The 19,740-nt window shown below is 42.0% G+C and overlaps 1 protein-coding gene across 30 annotated transcripts in view; it reads left to right on the top strand.

Annotated features, from left to right (window-relative positions):
- Positions 1-19,740, top strand: part of LOC144495599 (focal adhesion kinase 1) — a 528,227-nt gene that overhangs the window by 437,289 nt on the left and 71,198 nt on the right. The window contains exon 1 of one of the 30 annotated variants that reach the window (XM_078215785.1): positions 15,278-15,583. The exons of the other annotated variants lie outside the window; for them this stretch is intronic. Coding sequence (XP_078071911.1) covers positions 15,510-15,583 — 74 coding nt within the window. The 5' untranslated portion in view covers positions 15,278-15,509. Of the gene's footprint in view, positions 1-15,277; positions 15,584-19,740 lie in introns of those variants that run through there. 30 annotated transcript variants of the gene reach the window in all.

Genomic DNA, 19,740 nt, shown 5'->3' with positions numbered 1-19,740 from the left:
CAGTTTACTATCCTCCTCACCCCTCTCTCATTCTCACCCCTCGCATACATAAGCATTCACAACCCTCACATGCACACCCACCCACATATGCACGTATCTCCTACTCGCGGACTCATGCCCCTCCTGCCCGCTTGCCTTCGCCCCTCCCACTCGCCTGCCTCTCCCGCCCCCTTGCCCACCTCTCCTGCCCCCTCGTCTGCTTGCGCTTCCTTGTCCCACCCACTCACCCCTCCCGCACGTGCACATCCCACCCATGCGCTCATTACCTCGCCCCTCCCACCCGCTCTCATCCCTCCCGCCCGCCCTTGCCCTGACACACCTATCCTCCCATCCCCGCACCCCTCTCGTTTACACTTGTCCACCTTCCCTTATTCTGACTCAATCAGTGGTGCAGTAGAGTAGATGCGATGAAAGGGGAAGAGAGAACAAAGCAAATCCTGAGCCCTACCAGTGTCTGAGAGCAGGGCCAAGCATGATGAGCAGAGGCCCCATGAGCCCAGTGCCCATCTCTACACACTTGCAGTTGCCAGTGTTCACTGCTCTTCTGATTACAACCTATTTCTCTCCTATGTTTGCTGTTGATAGGCTCACTGTTGCAAAAGTCTTTAACCTCACTGGCCCATCTAACTAGCATTTTGAACAATTGCTCCAGGGGCTATAATAGGCCACAATCTGTACTGCAGGTTCAACAAGCCTGTTACAGCAGAGGCAGGAAAATGAGACTGGGGAAGTAACTGAGTTGGATGCAGCCCTGTATTGAATAAAAGGAGAAAAATCCATTCCTGTTCAAAACAACTTTCCATATTATGCATTCTGTTCATTAAAATGTCTTTGTTGATCCTGTATTCTTTGTTCATGAGCTGCATGCTAAATAAGCTACTGAAAAGACTGGAAAAATTAATGAAAAGTCACTTTTAAATGTCATGTTTCATGCCATTAATTTACAAAAGCTGATGAGTTGAATGATGTCTTTAAATTTGCACATTTGCCAAATAAAGTTTAGAAAGAGAACCGACAGTAATCAATATTTTATTCTTGGAAAATATTTTCATGGACTCTGAGGGTTCTGGTATTTTTATGTAATTAAAACTGATGAGAGAAATAGTATTCTTTGGATTTTGACCCAGTGACAGTGAAGGATGGCAAGTGATCTGGAAAGGAGCATTCAGATTGTGGTGTTGCCAGGTATCAGCTGCCCTTGTCCTTCCAGATGATATTAGTTGTGGGTTCAAAAGGCGCAGTTAAAGGAGCCTTTGTGAGAATTGCATTGATTCAGCAATTATAGTACTTGGATGTTGTATTTCTGGCCACTGTAATGAGAGTGCAGCAGCCTGTCACCATACCAGAGAGAAAATCAAAATTGTCTTAAGTTTTGCCTTTGTATTGCTATCCTCTTGCAAAATAATTAAATGGAAACCATATACCCCTAAATTTAGATTGCTTTCAGTAGTTTATCTTAACAGGTTCTCTTCATTGTGAAGTGATTTATAAATCCATCTGGTGTTTGTCTATTACTGTTCCCTTCATTTGTTCAATGAACTACAGTTTATTGCACTAATGCAGTTAGGTCGATCCCTGTTATTGATAGAACATCTTTTTCCTTCCAAAGTGGCACTAAATTTGAAAGTACAATTTTTGTTTGATTGATGGGATGTGGATGTCACTGGCCAGACCAGCAATTATTGCACACCCCAGTTCCCCTTCAGAAGGTGGTGGTGGTGAGCTGCCTTCTTGAACATCTATAGTCTCTGAGGTGTAGGTACACCCACCATGCTGTTAGGAAAGGAGTTCCAGGATTTTGACCCAGTGACAATGAAGGATGGCAAGTGACCTGGAGGGAAGCATTCAGATGGTGGTGTTGCTGGGTATCAGCTGCCCTTGTCCTTCCAGGTAGTATTGGTGCAGTTTAAGGAGCCTTTGTGAGTTTGCAGTTTGAGGATGGGGATATTTGTGGAGTCTCCTCCTTCAGTGAGTTGTTTAATTCTCCACCACCATTGGATGTGACAAGACTGCAGAGCTTAGATCTGATGTGTTGGTTCTGGAATTGCTTAGCTCTGTATATTACTTGTCGCTTATGCTGTTTGGCACACAAGTAGTCCTGTTATATAGCTTCACCAGGCTGACACCTCATTCTTACATATGCCTGAAGCTGTTCTTGGCATGCTCTCCTGCACTCTTCATTGAACCAGAGTTGATCCCCTGGCTTGGTGGTAATGGTAGAATGGGAGCTATGCTGGGCCATGTGGTTACAGTTTGTGGTTGATTGCAATTCTTCTGCTGCTGATGGTCCACAGTGCTTCATGGATATCCAGTCTGGAGTTGCTAGATCTGTTTGTAATCTATCCCATTTAGCACAGAGGTAGTGCCACGCAACATGATAGGGGGCATCCTTAATGAAGATGAGACTTTGTCTCCACAAGAACTGTCCAGTGGTCACTCTGGTACTGTCTCCTCGGCAAGCAGATTGGTGAGGATGAGATCATGTAGGTTTTTCCATCTTGTTGGTTTCCTCACCACCTGTCGCAGACCCAGTCTAACAGCTATGTCCTTTCGGTATCTGGTGATGCTACTGAGTCACTCCTGAAAATGAATATTGAAGCCTCCCACTCGGGAGTACAATTATTTTTGTATGTCTCCCTTCAGGTGGGGCAACAATTGATTATAGTGCATGAGCTTACGAGTAAAGGTGGGTTTTAATATTGACAAATGGAAGGTAATGCACATTGGGAGCAGAAACATGAAACAAAGTTTATTTAGTACAAGTAAGAAAGGGAAAGCATTGACCATTAATAGTGGAGTCTGTCCCTCCATTAAAGTCAATGGAATCAATGTAGGGCGTGCCAGTATAATCTGCCAGGTTATCACCCATGCTACAAAGCTCAAAACTAGCCCCACTGATGATTCAAAGAAAGTTTAGAGAAACACAATGATCTTGGATCTTATCACTTTAAGTTACAAAGAAACAATAACTGAATTGAGTTGAAAATAATCCAGGTTTATTTGTAAAACATGAACAGAACGATGTTAGCTATGTAAGAAGGCCAATTAACTTGGTCTATGATCACAGAACAAGTTGATGCAAAGATTAGCCAGCACTAAATGAAAGTCGAGATTAAAATCTGCAGAGAGATGCATATGTAGAACAGGAATTTAGCAAAAGCACTTAACGCTATGTCAGCTAACCATTTTGAGAAACAGATGGCTAGAAACCAAAGGAGATGACATCACACTTTAACTCCAATGCCACTTTTGCCCACTCACCTGTCGTCTTTGCAACTTTCCGCTCCTATGTGCTATGTACAATTATATCTAACTTGATGCCGTCAGCAGACCTGGACAAATGTCTCTCTGTTCCTTCATCCAAGTAATTCATAAATGTAGTGAAAAGTTGATAGATACCTTGGGGGCAGCACTAGTCACATTTTGTCAACTTGAGCACTTTAACCCAACTCTGCCATCAATTCTTGAGGCATGCCAATAGATAGTCTCCTGTTTCATGTACTCTTTATTTCTGTTAACAGTTCTACATTAAATTTTTCTGTCCAGTTAAAGGTATGCAATTAAAAAATCACCAGTAACTCAAATTTAGAGGGGGCGAAATCTCTAATGTGCTTTGTTTTGAAGTTGTACAGAATCAAAATGTATTAATTTTAAAAAAGCATTAGTTTTGCATTAAAGTTTGCATTAGATCTTTGGCTGCTTCATGCACAGGTTCAATGTCCAAAATCAGGACCATTCCAGATTTTGGGTGTTCCTGGATTTTGGATTTGGGACCTTAAATCAGAATTGTCAACAGACTGGTCGACTGCACATGCCTACTGGGTATCCTCAGGTAGCCCAGCAAAGACTATTTAATTTCAGGCCGCTCTAACTCTCAGGTAGGTGTTGGAAGACAAGGCTGGCCTCGAAGTTGAGGTCAGTGACCAGGAAGAAGGCAAAAGTAACAATCAGAAATGGGGATGACCAGTGGCTAATTGGTGTTTTTAATGCACTCCTTCACCTGCTGGTGTTGAATTTGGGCAAGTATTTTTTACTATTTCTGGTAGAAGCTAGCAGTGCTCCCTTTAAAGGCTGTTGTTTAACTTGTGTGTTGTTTTTGGGAAATCGGATTTTGAATACTGTAAATAAAACTGTTGTTAAAACTCCAAACTCTGAGCAATTGTTCTGGTATTTTTTTTATTTTGTTGTCTATAATTGTGGTTCAGCTTAGCTCTCTAAGTCCTGCATCTAACTAATAATGTACTGCTGTTGACTTTTGAGTAACTCATTTCTTGACTTCACTCAAAATATGTCAAATAAACTGACTCGCTGAAAAATCTCTTGCTGAGGTGAACCTAAATCGGCATTAATCTGTGAAGAAAATTGAATTGTACAGAACATGGTCTCCTTTATTAGCCAATGAAAATATTAATTTTTCTTAACCCTGTGATAAGTGGAAAAAAACATAGAAAATAGGTGCAGGAGTAGGCCATTCGGCCCTTCAAGTCTGCACCACCATTCAATATGATCATGCACTTTCAGTATCACACTCCTGCTTTCTCTCCATACCCCTTGATTCCTTTAGCCATAAGGGCCCCATCCAGCTCCCTCTTGCACATACCTAACAAGCTGGTCCCAACCGCTTTCTGTGGTAGACAACTCCACAGGTTCGCAACTCTGAGTGAAGAAGTTCTTCCTCATCTCAGTCCTGAATGGTTTACCCCTTATTCTTAGAATGTGAATCCTATTTCTGGACTTCCTCAACATCAGGAACATTCTTGCCGCATCTAGCCTGTCGAGTCCCATCAGTATTTCATATCGTTTCTATCAGATCCCCCCTCATTCTTCTAAATTCCAGTGAGTTCAAGCCCAGTCGATCCAGTCTCTCTTCATATGTCAGTCCTGCCATTCCAGGAATTAGTCTGGTGAAACTTTGCTGGACTCACTCAATGGAAGAATGTCCTTCCTCAGACTAGGAGACCAAAATGGCACACAATACTCAAGCTGTGGCCTCACCATGGCCTGTATAGCTGCAGCAAGACATCCTTACTCCTATACTCAAATCCTCTTGCTATGAAGGCCAGCATGCCATTAGCTTTGCTCACCATCTGCCGTACCTGAATGCCAACCTTGAGCGACTATTCCACCATGGCACCCAGGCCACTATGCACTTTCCCTTTTCTTAAACTACCACCATTCATAGAATCATAGAATCCCTACAGTACAGAAAGAGGCCATTTGGCCCATCGAGTCTGCACCGACCACAATCCCACCCAGGCCCTACCCCCATATCCCTACATATTTATCCACTAATCCCTCTAACCTACGCATCTCAGGACACTAAGGGCAATTTTAGCATGGCCAATCAACCTAACCCGCCCATCTTTGGACTGTGGGAGGAAACCGGAGCACCCGGAGGAAACCCATGCAGACACGAGGAGAATGTGCAAACTCCACACAGACAGTGACCCAAGCCGGGAATCGAACCCAGGTCCCTGGAGCTGTGAAGCAGCAGTGCTAACCACTGTGCTACCGTGCCGCCCTCAGATAATCTTCCTTCCTGTTTTTTCCACCAAAGTGGATAACCTCACATTCATCCACATTATATTGTATTTGCCCACTCAGCCAGCTCGATCAAGTCACCCTGCAGCCCTTTAGCATCCTCCTCACAGCGCCACCCAGCTTCTGCAAATTTGGAGATCTTGCATTCAGTCCAAATCATTAATGTATATTGTGAATTGGTGGGGTCCCAGCACTAAACCCTGTGGTACCCTACGAGTCACTGCCTGCCACTCTGAAAAGGACCCGTTTATTCCCACTCTCTGCTTCCGTCTGCCAACCAGTTCTCGATCCACTCTAATATTATGAGCTTTAATTTTGCTCACTAATCTCTTGTGTGGGACCTTGTCAAAAGCCTTTTGGAAGGCTTTTGACAAATACACAACATCCACTGGTTCACCCTTGTCCACTCTACTGGTCCCATCCTCAAAAAATTCCAGAAGGTTTGTCGAGCACGATTTCCCTTTAGTGAATCAATGCTGACTTGGACCGATCCTGTCACCACTTTTCAAATGCTCACTTATTAATTACATCCTTAATAATTGACTCCAGCCTTTTCCCCACCACCAATGTCAGGCTAACTGGTCTATAATTCCCTGTTTTTTCTCTCTCTCCTTTTTTAAAAAGTGGGGTTACATTAGCTACCCTCCAATCCATTGGTGCTCTTCCAGAGCCTATAGAATGCTGGAAAATGATCACCAATGCATTCACTATTTCTAAAACCATTGCCTTAAGTACTCTGGGATGCAGAGCATCAGGCCCTGGGGACTTATCGGGTTTTAATCCCAGCAATTTTCCCATTACAAGTTCATGACTAATAGGGAATTCCTTCAGTTCCTCCTTCATGTTAGACCCTCTGTCCCCTAATATTTCTGGAAGGTTATTTGTGTCTTCCTTACTGAAGGCGGATCCAAAGTATTTGTTCAGCTGGTCTACCATCTCTTTCTTGCCCATTATGAATTCACCTGATTCTAACTGTAAGGAAGACTTCACCAGTCTTTTTCTCTTCACGTATCCATAGAAGCTTTTACAGTCAGTTTTTATGTTTTGTGCAAGCTTACTCTAGTATTCTATTTTCCCCTTCCGAATTAAACTCTTTGTCCTCCTCTGCTGGATTTTAAATTTATCCCATTCCTCAGGTTTGCTGCTTTTTCTGGCCAATTTTTATGCCTCCTCTTTAGCTTTAACATTATCCCTGATTTCCTTGGTAGCCATGGATGAGCCACCTTCCCCATTTTACTCTTATGCCAGACAGGGATGTACAGTTGTTGACGTTCATCATGTGTTCTTTAAATATCTGCTATTGCCTATCCACAGTCAACCTCTTAAGTATCCTTTGCCAGCTTATGTTAGCCAAGGCACGTCTCACACCATCAAAGTTAGCTTTCCTCAAGTTCAGGACCCTCGACTCAGACTTAACTGTGTCACTCTCCATCTTAATGAAGAATTCTACCATATTATGATCACATTTTCCCAAAGGATCTAGCACCACAAGGTTGCTAATTAATCCTCTCTCATTATACACTACCCAGTCTAGGATGGCCTGCCCTCTAGTAATCTGATTATTAATAAACAACTGCAAGATTCAGTGGGAAATTGTATAGAAGTTACAGGACAGTGTTCTGTATAGCATACAGGGTACCCCAGCATGCTCCCGTTTAACTCCTCATTTGAATTTTTGCACAAATTATTTTCCTTGATTTCAGTGTCACTCTCATGAGCAAAATTTTCATTCTCAAAGAACCTGTCCAATATCTAAGTGAGAAAATTAAGCCTCAAGATTCAATCAGAGACTCTGTCATTGTTCTCCACCTTACTGAATTAATTACTGCTGTGTAATCCTGTTGTTGCTGGTGGGTAGAAGAATATGCTTTGAGTCAGACATCTGTCACCTGATTGAATATTGCGGAAGGCAAATATTCAAATTGTTTACAGTTTTTCAGTGTCATACCATGCAAATAAATGTACCTGATTTTCACTGTGCATTCTCTGGCATGGAAAGGTCCAATAAATATCACAGACAAATATTCTTTGGTACTGTCATACCAGATCCCTCACACCAGTTCAAAAGCCTTGTGCGAGTCCAGTGCTTTACGTTTGAGAACTGTGTGCACATATTTAGCACACCATAATGGCTGCAAACCTCTGGTTTTGATATCCCATGGGCTCTATGGAGAGTTGTTTCACATATCATCACCCTTGGTACTTTGTTTTGCTATGGGTCTTGTTGCATTACATAGCAAAGGATGCAAATGTCGCCTGGTTGGCATCATTTGCCACATTTGCCTTTTGGGACAAATTTCCTAATGAACTAGTGTTCATTGACAGAGGCTATATATTACACATAGGCTTTGCTTCTACCTGTCCCTGAGTGTCTCTCCCACCACCATTCATGCCTTGAGTATAATGCACAAGTTTACTTCATCCAGTACAAGGTGATATATGGACTTGTTTTTTGTGCCATTTCACGGACTCTTTAGTGGTGAATTGTCAATGGCAAACACTTCAATATATTCAGTGCATCTCTAAGCTTGATCTGTTTTCTGAGGTCTGAGCTCTCTGCCTACATACCTCTCTGCCATCTCACTGGTGGGGTCAAAATGATGTACATCCTTTACAAGTATGTCAATTGAAAGAAGATTGTTAAAAGTAAGTGGGACCCTTGAGAGGATTGAATGATGATCAAAAATGGTACAGGCATTTTAAAAAGTACTTGCGAGTAGTTTTTACCAAATGGAAGAAGTTATGAATGCTGATGTGACTGAATAAGCTAAATAATATAAATACAAGTTATATTTTGGCCAAATTAGTTCAACCAAAAGAAGAAAACACACAAGTGTCTGATCCTGAGGGATGAAATTGCAACGGCTGTAGAAATTATATCTCAGGGACCAATTAAATGTGCCAGGAAAGTGACCCAATGTGTTTTTGAAAAACAAAAATGAGCTAATTTGGATAATTGCAGCCCAATTAGATTCGCTTCTGTGATTGTTTTTCCTGTTTCTCACAACCATGTCTCAGATCCTTTACCCCCATCCCAAACCCCCGTTCTACCAATCGTGGAAAGATCTTTCTATTTCAGGCAAATACAGCCTTCTAGATTCAACATTAAGTTCAACAACTTTAGGCTGTGAACTTCCCCCTCCAGCTTTTGTTGTTCAATTTTCCTGGCTCCTCCCAACATAACCCCTTCCCTCCCCCACATGGCCACTGTCCCTTGTTGTTCTGTTTTGCTCCCACTGAGCACTGACCTTGTTCTCCTATTAACACATTCTTCTATTCTAAGAACTAAGTCATAAGAATTAAGAGCGGGAGTAGGCAATTTAGCCCCTCGAGCCTGCTCTGCCATTTAATATGATCATGGCTGATCTCATTTCAGCCTCAACTCCACTTTCCAGCCCTTGCTACTTCAAAATCAGTCCACCTCTTCCTTAGGTTTACTCAAAGTCTCAGCATCCACCACACTCTGGGGCAGTGAATTCCACAGATTCACAAGCCTTTGAGAGAAGTACTTTCTCCTCATCTCTTTTAAATCTGCCACCCCTTTGTCTAAAACTATGATCTCTTGTTGTAGATTGCCCTACAAGAGGAAACATCTTCTCCACATCTACTTTGTTAATCCCCCTTATCATCTTGTACACCTCAATTAGATCGCCTCTCATTCTTCTAAACTCCTGCCCAATCTCTCTTCGTAAGACAAACCCCTCATCTTTTGAATCAATGAAGTGAACCTCCTCTGATCCACCTCCACCTCCAACATCCTCTTCAAGTAAAGGGACCAAAACTGTACATAATATTCTTAGTGCAGTCTCACAAATGTTTTGTATAGTAAGCAGTCACACAACACCAGATTAAAGTCCAACAGGTTTATTTGGAATCACGAGCTTTCAGAACGTTGCTCCTTCATCAGGTGAGCTCCACTCACCCAATGAAGGAGCAGCGCGCCAAAAGCTCATGATTCCAAATAAACCTGTTGGACTTTAACCTGGTGTTGTGAGACTTCTTACTGTGCCCACCCCAGTCCAACGCCGGCATCTCCACATAATGTTTTGTATGGTAGCAACAGCATTCTATTCTATTTTATATTCTATTCCTTTAGCAATAAATGCCAAGATTCCACTTGCCTTCCTTATTATCTGCTGCATCTGCATACTAGCTTTCTGTGATTCATGCACAAGGACACTCGGATCCCTCTGCACCGAAGCAGTCCAAAGTTTCTCTCATTTGGATAATAATTTGCCTTTGTATTTTTCCTACTAAAATGGAGAACCTCACACTAATTCACATTAAACTCCATCTGCCAAATTTGCCCTCTTTACCTATTCATATCCATTTATAAATATTTCTTATTTCATTTTTGCAACTTACTCTCCCACCTCTTATAGTGTTACCTGAAAATTTGGCTATGGTACCTACTATCCCTGCATCCAAGTTATTAATATAGATTGTTAATAGTTGGGGCGCAAGAACTGAATCCTGTGGTATCCCACTAGTTACATCGTGGCAACCGAAAAAAGACCCATTTATCCCCACTCTGCATTCTGTTGGTTAGCCAATCCTCTGTTCAAGCTAATAAATTTCCCCTAACCCCTAACTTTGTGCATTAACCTTTTGGGTGGCAGCTTATCATGTCTTTTGGAAATCCAGATATACTACATCTGCAGGATCCCCATTATCCACTTTGCTTGTTACATCTTCGAAGAACATGAGCAAATTGGATCAAAACATGATTTATCCATCATAAAACCATGCTGACTCTGATGGATTGCACTATGACTTTCTAAATGTCTATGTTACTTCCTTTAATATGGATTCACTGAGTTTCCAACTATAATCTGTCTGTGCATCTAAACAGTAGATTTGGAATGTAGTGACCCAGTCACAGTGGAGGAGGGAGGTGACTGCTTGAGTGAAGCAGAGTTTGATCTTTTTGTTTTGATGGATAATGACATTGACGTCTGTGGAGAGGTGACTGCTACAGAAGTCATTTTATTTGGGAAGACTAGGAAAATGAGGCTGCAAAGGATGGTGTGTCTAAACTGGAAATTTCCAAAGTTAGAGAGGTAAGTTCTGCATTGTGCATTATCTGCTGATTTGTTGAGTCAAAAGAGAATACGATCTTTGATTTTGTGCACTGAAAGGGAATATGTGAAGGTTGATGACTTCTGATCTCCAGCAAAAACAGGACTTCAGAATTCTTCATTACATTGGAAAAGCTCACATGATGAAACTAAGTGTGTTGATGAAGGTAGGGCAGTTGATGTCATATACATGGATTTTAGTAAGGCGTTTGATAAGGTCCCCCATGGTCGGCTTATGATGAAAGTGAGGAGGTGTGGGATAGAGGGAAAGTTGGCCGATTGGATAGGCAACTGGCTGTCTGACCGAAGACAGAGGGTGGTGGTCGATGGAAAATTTTCGGATTGGAGGCAGGTTGCTAGCGGTGTGCCGCAGGGATCAGTGCTTGGTCCTCTGCTCTTTGTGATTTTTATTAATGACTTAGAGGAGGGGGCTGAAGGGTGGATCAGTAAATTTGCTGATGACACCAAGATTGGTGGAGTAGTGGATGAGGTGGAGGGCTGTTGTAGGCTGCAAAGAGACATAGATAGGATGCAAAGCTGGGCTGAAAAATGGCAAATGGAGTTTAACCCTGATAAATGTGAGGTGATTCATTTTGGTAGGACAAATTTAAATGTGGATTACAGGGTCAAAGGTAGGGTTCTGAAGACTGTGGAGGAACAGAGAGATCTTGGGGTCCATATCCACAGATCTCTAAAGGTTGCCAGTCAAGTGGATAGAGCTGTGAAGAAGGCCTATAGTGTGTTAGCTTTTATTAACAGGGGGTTGGAGTTTAAGAGCCGTGGGGTTATGCTGCAACTGTACAGGACCTTGGTGAGACCACATTTGGAATATTGTGTGCAGTTCTGGTCACCTCACTATAGGAAGGATGTGGAAGCGCTGGAAGGAGTGCAGAGGAGATTTACCAGGATGCTGCCTGGTTTGGAGGGTAGGTCATATGAGGAAAGGTTGAGGGAGCTAGGGCTGTTCTCTCTGGAGTGGAGGAGGCTGAGGGGAGACTTAATAGAGGTGTATAAAATGATGAAGGGGATAGATAGAGTGAACGTTCAAAGACTATTTCCTCGGGTGGATGGAGCTATTACAAGGGGGCATAACTATAGGGTTCGTGGTGGGAGATACAGGACGGATATCAGAGGTAGGTTCTTTACGCAGAGAGTGGTTGGGGTGTGGAATGGACTGCCTGCAGTGATAGTGGAGTCAGACACTTTAGAAACATTTAAGCGGTTATTGGATAGGCACATGGAGCACACCAGGATGATAGGGAGTGGGATAGCTTGATCTTGGTTTCAGATAAAGCTCGGCACAACATCGTGGGCCGAAGGGCCTGTTCTGTGCTGTACTGTTCTATGTTCTATGTTCTATGATGAAAATACTTGAGTTTATTTGGTAAGGTATTATTAGTAATTAGCCTTAAAATGCAAGATGTTGCAATAGTTGTCCATGTTGCAAAAAAAACACGATGCAAGAATCTTTCTTAAACAATGCAAAATTAGCATATTAATAATCAAACTCGGAGTTATCATGAAAAGTAGTGGGAAGTGGACTCGGGACAACTTTGTTTAGATGATCTTGAAATTAAGTTGGCCACTTGCCCCTGCTGCTAATTCAGACAAGTATGTTTTTTGTTTGTGTTCCTCAATGAATCAAGTCTGAACGAGAGTTCTTGTAAAATGGGATAAAACTGATTTGGTATAACGAGCTACCCAACAAAAAACTGGGCCTTGTAGAGGTTTGAATGATCACCTTTGGACATGTAAAAGGACTGTTCCTAGTTTATCCAACGCATAATCATCTTTGAAAGATTCATCCATAATTATTTTGTGATAAATGCACAAACTGGAAAATCTTTCCTCATTGTGTATATGTTTTTTCATGACAAAGACAAAAGCATGCCAGAGTGCTGCATCATTATACATGGAATGGTGATGTAGTAATTCATATACACAGTGCCATTGCAGTCATTCCACCTTGGAGGCTACATCAAACCCAAGGGGAGGGATGATCTGAGAAAGAGATACCTTGGGTCTATGACATCATGTGTTCAAGATTTTCTTCAGGGAAGCATTGGTGGAAGGTAGTGAGCAGATTATCCGATCATCCTCTTCAGTATTGAAGGACTGCGGAAAGCAGAATAGAAGAAAATGACTAAGGGGGAGGGAGTGCAAAGTCTTTGTTTCCCATTCAAAAGACAAACCTTTGTTTTTGTGAGAATTAAGGATAGAGAGGCAACTTTATTACTATTAACCAAAGTGAGAAAATATTCCAGGATATGGTTCTGTTCAGTTGATGAGCATGGATGGTCACTTTGGAGGTTAAACTGACCATGCACAAGCCAGTTTGTTGAAGTTTGCCAAAAAAAAAGCACTTGCATAATCACATTCTGTCATCCCTTTGGATGATGTAATTTTATCAGTTGTTTGGACAGCTTCAGCTTTACAACTGTGATGAGCAAGATATTCAGTTTCATCCAACTAAGAAGCATAGTTTCTGAAGGAGGCAAGCTTACAGTCGCTCTATTCATATTCTTTGACTTACTTCATCGGAATTTAGGATGTAATTAAATACCATTTTACTCCAACAAACTCGACCAACATTTATTGCCCATCCATAACTGCCCTTGGAAGGTTGTAGTGAGCTGCCTTCTTGAACTGCTGCAGTCCATGTGCCATAGGTGCACCCAGAGTGCTGTTAGGCTGGGAGTTCCAAGATTTTGACCCAACAACAGTGAAGGAACAGCGATGTATTTCCAAGTTAGGATAGTGGGTGGATTTGAGGGGAACTTACAGATGGTGTTCTCATGTCTCTGCTGCCCTTGTCCTTCTGATGGTAGCAGTCATGGGTTTGAAAAGTGCTGTCCAAGGAGTTTCTGCAGTGCATCTTGTAGATGGTACATACTGCAGCCACTGTGAGTCAGTTGTGCAGGGAGTGAATGTTTGTGGATGAGATATGAATCAAATGGGCTGCTTTGTCTTGGATGGTGTCAAGCTTTGTGAGTGTTGTTGGATCTGTACACATCCAGGCAAGTGGAGAGTATTCAATCACATTCCTGACTTGCACCTTGTAGATCCTGCGGAGTGGGCTTTGGGGAATCAGGAGGTGACTTACTTGCTGCAAGCTTCTGGGTTCCTAACCTGCTCTTGTAGCAGCGGTATTTATATCACTAGTCCAGTTGAGTTTCTGGTCAATGGTAACCCCCAGGATGTTGGTGCTGGGGAATTCAGCATTGGCAATGCCATTGAATGTCATGTGGTGATGGTTATATCCTCTCCAGGTGGGGATGGTCATGATGTGGCACTTGTTGGGCCGTGAGGTTGTAGATTGTCGTTGAGTACAGTTCAATAGTCTGCACAGTACATCATGGTTGCTGGATCTATTTGAAATCTGTCCCATTTAGCATAGTGGTAGTGCCACCCAACACGATGGAGCATATCCTCATTGTGAAGGTGGGTCTTTGTCTCCACAGGGACTGTGTGGTGGTCATTCCTACTGATACTTTCATGGACAGATGCATTTGCGGCACACGGATGAGATTACTAAGATATAGAAGCAGAATTGGGCCATTCGGCCCATTGAGTCTGCTCGCTATTCAATCATGGCTGATATTTTTCTCATCCCTATTCTCCTGCCTTTTCCCCATAACCCCTGATCCTCTTATTAATCAAGATTAATAAGGTCAAATACGTTTTGCCTCTGGTTGATTTCCTCACCACCCACTGCAAACCTTGTCTTGCAATTATGTCCTTTTGGACTCAACCAGTTCAGTCAGTAGTGATGTTACCAAGCCATTCTTGGTGATGGACATTGAAAGCTCCCTATGTTCTGTGCCCATGACATTCTCAGTGCTTCCTCCAAGTGGTGTTCAACATGGAGGAGTACTGATTCTTCAGCTGAGGGGGGAGGTGGGGCCACGTTGTGTGCAGCATGTTTGACCTAATGTATGAGACTTCATGAGATCCGAGGTTGAGGATTTCCAGGGCAACTCCCTCCAATCTACCACTGTGTTGTCACCTCTGCTGGGTTTGACCTGCCAGTGGGACAGGACATGCCCAGGAATGGCGATGGTGATGTCTGGAAAATTACCTGTACGATATGATTCTGTGAGTATGACTGTGTCAGCCTGTTGTTTAATCAATCAGTTTGACAGCTCTTAGACAAATGTTGGGAAGGAAGACTTTGCAGTGCCAACAGGATTGAGTTTTTTTTATTCACTGAATGTGAGCGTCACTGGCTTGGCCAGCATTTAATGCACATCCCTATTTGCCCTAGAATTGAGTGGCTTCCTAGGCCATTTCAGAGGCACTTAATCATCGTATGATTATGATTTTTTTTCTGAATTCAAATTTCACCATCTGCCATAATGGGATTTGAACCTTGGTCCCTCGAGTGTTACCCTAGGTCTCTGGAGTACTAGTCCAGTGACAGTACCACTATTTTACTGCCCTGCCCCAGGAATTTTGCAACTGTTTCCCACAGTGAAAGAGAAACATTAAACATGAATTTGATTTGAGAGTGCTGTCATTAAGACATTCCTTGGAAGTAAGATTGAAGTCAGCATTTGTGTTTGCTTGGGGCCATGAACTTGCATACCTTAAAAAAAAAAATTTTTTTCCATAAAATGACTCATTCTGCCAGCCACTCGCACATCCTGTTTCATCATAATGGGTTTGGTGAATAGTAACGCATGTGGCTATCGCTCAGCTGCTTCCCAGGTTTTCTTTGCCATCAGCTTTTATCATGCAGCAGTACAGAAAAGCTGTAGCTTTCTCGGAACCATATTTCCAGTGAGACAAGTAGTTCCCTAATAAATGTTCCCACGGCAACTTTACTTCAATCAGTCTTAGTCTATTTCCTCTGCACTTTTTAAAACAAAAACTTGTAAACCGTTTTTTAAAATGCTGATAATGCAGTGGAAACGTAAAGTCAAGCAACTTTTTGATAAGCATGAAATACAGTACACCAGTTCTAAGTAAGTATCTTGTGTTTACTGTATAATGATTGTAAGTCATCTTTGTGACCTAAAATGCACGTTGAAGGAAGTTTCTTAATTCATTTTTTAAAAAATCTTCATTTTGAGAAACTTGCAAGTTGAGCAGGAAAGCATTAATTGTTAATGGGTGTGTTTGAAACCAGTTGTAAAATTAAATGTGACCGTTGGGACATGTGGGTAGAAATGAATGTTTTATTTTTGAGTTCCAGTATTTTTTCTGAGTAGCTTATTCAAGTTGATTGTTTTCTTCGGTTAAGGAAATGCTACACATGTGAATTTAGGCATGGCAAGCATTGCGATCATCAAGTTTGTCACTTCAGTGACCACATTGTCACCAGTTACTTATCACTTACACTTTACCGGCTCGTATCCAGCAGATGAGGACTAAAGGCAGATCTTTCTGGGAGAAAAATCACAAAGCCAAGCTTCTGTTGTTTAATATCATATTTTAACCAAATGAAATTTTACAAGTTTGAAGCTATGCTAATTTTATGATACAAAATAGCATGTTCATGCAATAGTTGTAATTAGAACAAATTGAGCTGATTTGAAATAATTAAATGTTTGGATGTTGGACTTGCGAAATGCTGCCTTAATTTTGTCGCAGCCCCAGTAATGAAGGAATGACTACTGTTCTTCCTCAGGTGCTCTTTTGCTCTTCTCTTACACTCTCCAGAGTGCCCCTCAGAGCCCCAGGAACTTGTGTATTGCTTCCCCTTCCCACTTTGTATCTCACTCGAATTCTGACGGTGCACATTGAAATTACATGTTTGTTACTACATTAGTTAGAGGTAGTGAATTTTTGTGAAATGTGGCTGAACTTGTGATGTTTCTCCTCTGATATGCATGCTTTGCTACTGAGCAATCGTGTAAGTTATCATTATACTTGATTGCTAAAGCTTTGACAGTGAAAGCTGGTCTTTTCAAATGTGGTAAAATTTGAGATTCAGAATCAGTACTCTTCTTACAAAGAAGTTCAGGGTTTTAATACTGCACCCCGTAGGTGTACTCTAATATAATGCTCACCCAGTTAGAACTATTGTCCTTATTGTGAATTATTTTGTGTGGTTAAATTTTAAAAGATTGGTGCTCTATTGTAAAGTGACGTCACGGGAAATGCAAGTTGATTGGTCAGTAGGTTCTTAGGACAAAGACTGTGTATAAATAACTGGGTTTGTTCACTATTTTGAAGAAAGGTCTACAAACATCTGGATGAGAAAGGAAGACTTTAAACATCACGACTCAGGCAATTTATTGGTAATTGTACAGTATTGTTAGTAAGGTTTATTGGCAATAATAAAGCTTATTGGGAGTTGTAGGGTTAAAGCGTCAATTAACTTTATGTTGTATTCACTTAATTTTCATATCGTAAAAAAATAATTTAAGGCATGGCAAAGCTGCTCACAAAACACTTGCAAGTGCACATCCTGTAAAATGTGGGAACTCCAGGATGCTACCCATGTCCTGGACAACCACATGTGCAGAAGGTGTATCAAATGCAAAACCCGAGTAATGTATCTTGAAAATTGAAAAGCAGCTGGTGTCACTGAGGTGCATTCGCAAGGAACTACTTAGACAGCATGTTTCATAAGATGATCACCCTGCAGCTTAAGGAAGTGCAGGCAGAGAGAGACTGAATGGCTATCAGACAGACAACGAAGATAAGGCAGGTAGAATAGCAGTTCCCTCTGCACCTCCCACTTTCTAACAGATACTCAGTTCTGAGTCAGTGAGGGAGAGGGTTCCTCTGGAGAGACCAGCGGGTGTCATGAGCAGAGCACTGTGGGTGGCTCAGCTGTGCAGGGAGGGAGGTAAAAAAGACAGGAGAGCAATAGTGGCAGGGAATTCTGTAGTTAAGGGAACACACAGGCACTTGTGGCCACTGGTGTGATTCCAGGATGGTATGTTGCCTCCCTGGAACAAGGTTCATGGATATCACCAAACAGCATTCCGGAGGGTGAGCGTGCAAAGCCAGAGGGCATGGTCCATCCACATTGGTACCAATAATATAGCTATGAAAAAGGATGAGGTCCTGCAGGCTGAGTTTAGAGAGTGAAGAAAGAGAATTGCAAGCAGGACCTCAAAAGTAGCAATTGCTGGATTACTCCACAACTACTGAGTATAGGAACAGGAGAATCCTGGGGGTTACCATTCACCAGAAACTGGATGAGCTATATAAGTACTGTGGCTACAAGGCAGTTCAGAGGCTAGGAATCCTGTGGCAAGTAACTCGCCTCCTGTTCCTCAAAGTCCACTCCCCACTGTTTACAAGGCACGCCAGGAATGTGATTGAATGCTCTCCATTTGCCTTAATCAGTGCAGCTCCAGTAATACTTGAGAAGCTTGACACCCCCATCCAGGACAAAGCAAACTGATTGAGTGGTACCTCATCCACAAACATTCACTCCCTCCATCACTGACAAACCCCATGTTAGCAGTGTATACCATCTGTAAGATGCACTGCAGGATCCCACCAAGGGCTCCTTTGGCAGCACCTTCCAAACCCACAACCACTATCATCTAGAAGGACAAGGGCAGCAGATGCATGGAAACACCCACCTCCAAGCCACAGACCGCCCTGACTTGCAAATATATCACCGTTCCTTCACTGCTGCTGGGCCAAAATCCTGGAACACCCCTCTCCCCCTTGCAGCACCATCAGAGTACCTACAACACATGGGCTTCAGCGATTCAAGAAGGCAGCTCACTACTACTTCATAAGGCAATTAGGGAAGGGCAATAACTGCTGACCGAGCCATATCCCATGAATGAAAAAAAAAAGCAGATGAATGCATGGCTGAGGTGATGGTGCAGGCGAGAGGGCTTCAGATTTCTGAGACATTGGGATTGGTTCTGGCGAAGGTGGGATCTGTATAAGCCTGAATAGGACTGGGAGAATGTCCTTGCAGGGAGATTTGCTAGTGTTCTTGGGGAGAGTTTAAATTAGATTGGCAGGGACATGAGAACCTCAGAGCAGATTCAGATAGGACAAATCCAGAGCAAGGAACGGAAGACAGAAAATTAATGAGTAACTCTGCTGGACAGAAGAAGCAAAGGTTAAAAAGTGAACAGTACAGGAATTTGTCAGTTAAAAGGTATATATCTATGCAAGGAATATAGCAAACAAAGCCATAAGCTGAGGGCACAGATAGTAACATGATATCCTTGCTATAATGGAAACTGGACGTAAAGAGGGACAAAATTAACAGCTCAACATTCCTGGATAATACGGTGTTTTGACAGGATAGCGCGGGGACCAAAAAGGTGGGATTATTTGTTGAAGAATCAATTATAGCTGTGAGGAGGGATGATAAATAAAGCATCAATGTGTTGAGCTCCGCAATAAAAAAAAGAGTAACCACACCACGCGGACTGTACTATAGACCCCCAAATAGTGAGAGGAAGCTACAAGAGCAACGATGTAGGCAAATTTCTGAGTGCAAAAACAAGATGGGTTTTTACAACAATCGATAATGGTTTCATGATGATCATTATACCTTTAATTCCAGATTGTTAATTAATTCAAATTTCGCTATCTGCTGTGATGGGATTAAAACCCTGGTCCCCTGGGTCTCTGGATTAATAATCCAGTGACAATACCACTATGCCATCGCCTCCCCATACCGTTGAATATTTCTATTGCTGAAGATGGAGTCTTAATTTGCTCCAGTGGATAAGTTGCAGAGGTGACAGATCAAGGAGTTCTCGATTACTGTTTCTTTTGTGAAAGCTTATAATTAATATGTGGACATAGGTTAATGTTATTTAAAGTATTCATGTATCTTTCATGCAAGTCTGAGTTCTTCAATTCTGTTTTAAGTATTGGAAATTACTTGTCAACAATGTTAGTTAACAAACTGTACAGAGGAATGATTCACTTCATCAGTTTCATTTCATCTTCTTTAAAACAATCTTGCATATCAGTATTTTTAGTTGATTTTCAACTCATTTGATTTTAAATGTATTTTGCTGTATCAAACTGCAGCATTAAACCTATAGAAGAATATTTCGATTTATTCTTCCCATCTCAATTGCAAATCACTTGAGGCATAATATCTAAACCTCATTTTTATTGTAGTTTTCAGCAGTATAATTGGTATGATTATTTTGTAATTGTGGTTTTCATGTGTTTGAAG

Source organism: Mustelus asterias, chromosome 7 (assembly GCF_964213995.1).
Source record: "Mustelus asterias chromosome 7, sMusAst1.hap1.1, whole genome shotgun sequence".
Classification (NCBI taxonomy): domain Eukaryota; kingdom Metazoa; phylum Chordata; class Chondrichthyes; order Carcharhiniformes; family Triakidae; genus Mustelus; species Mustelus asterias.
This window is presented reverse-complemented; position numbering and strand designations above follow the sequence as displayed.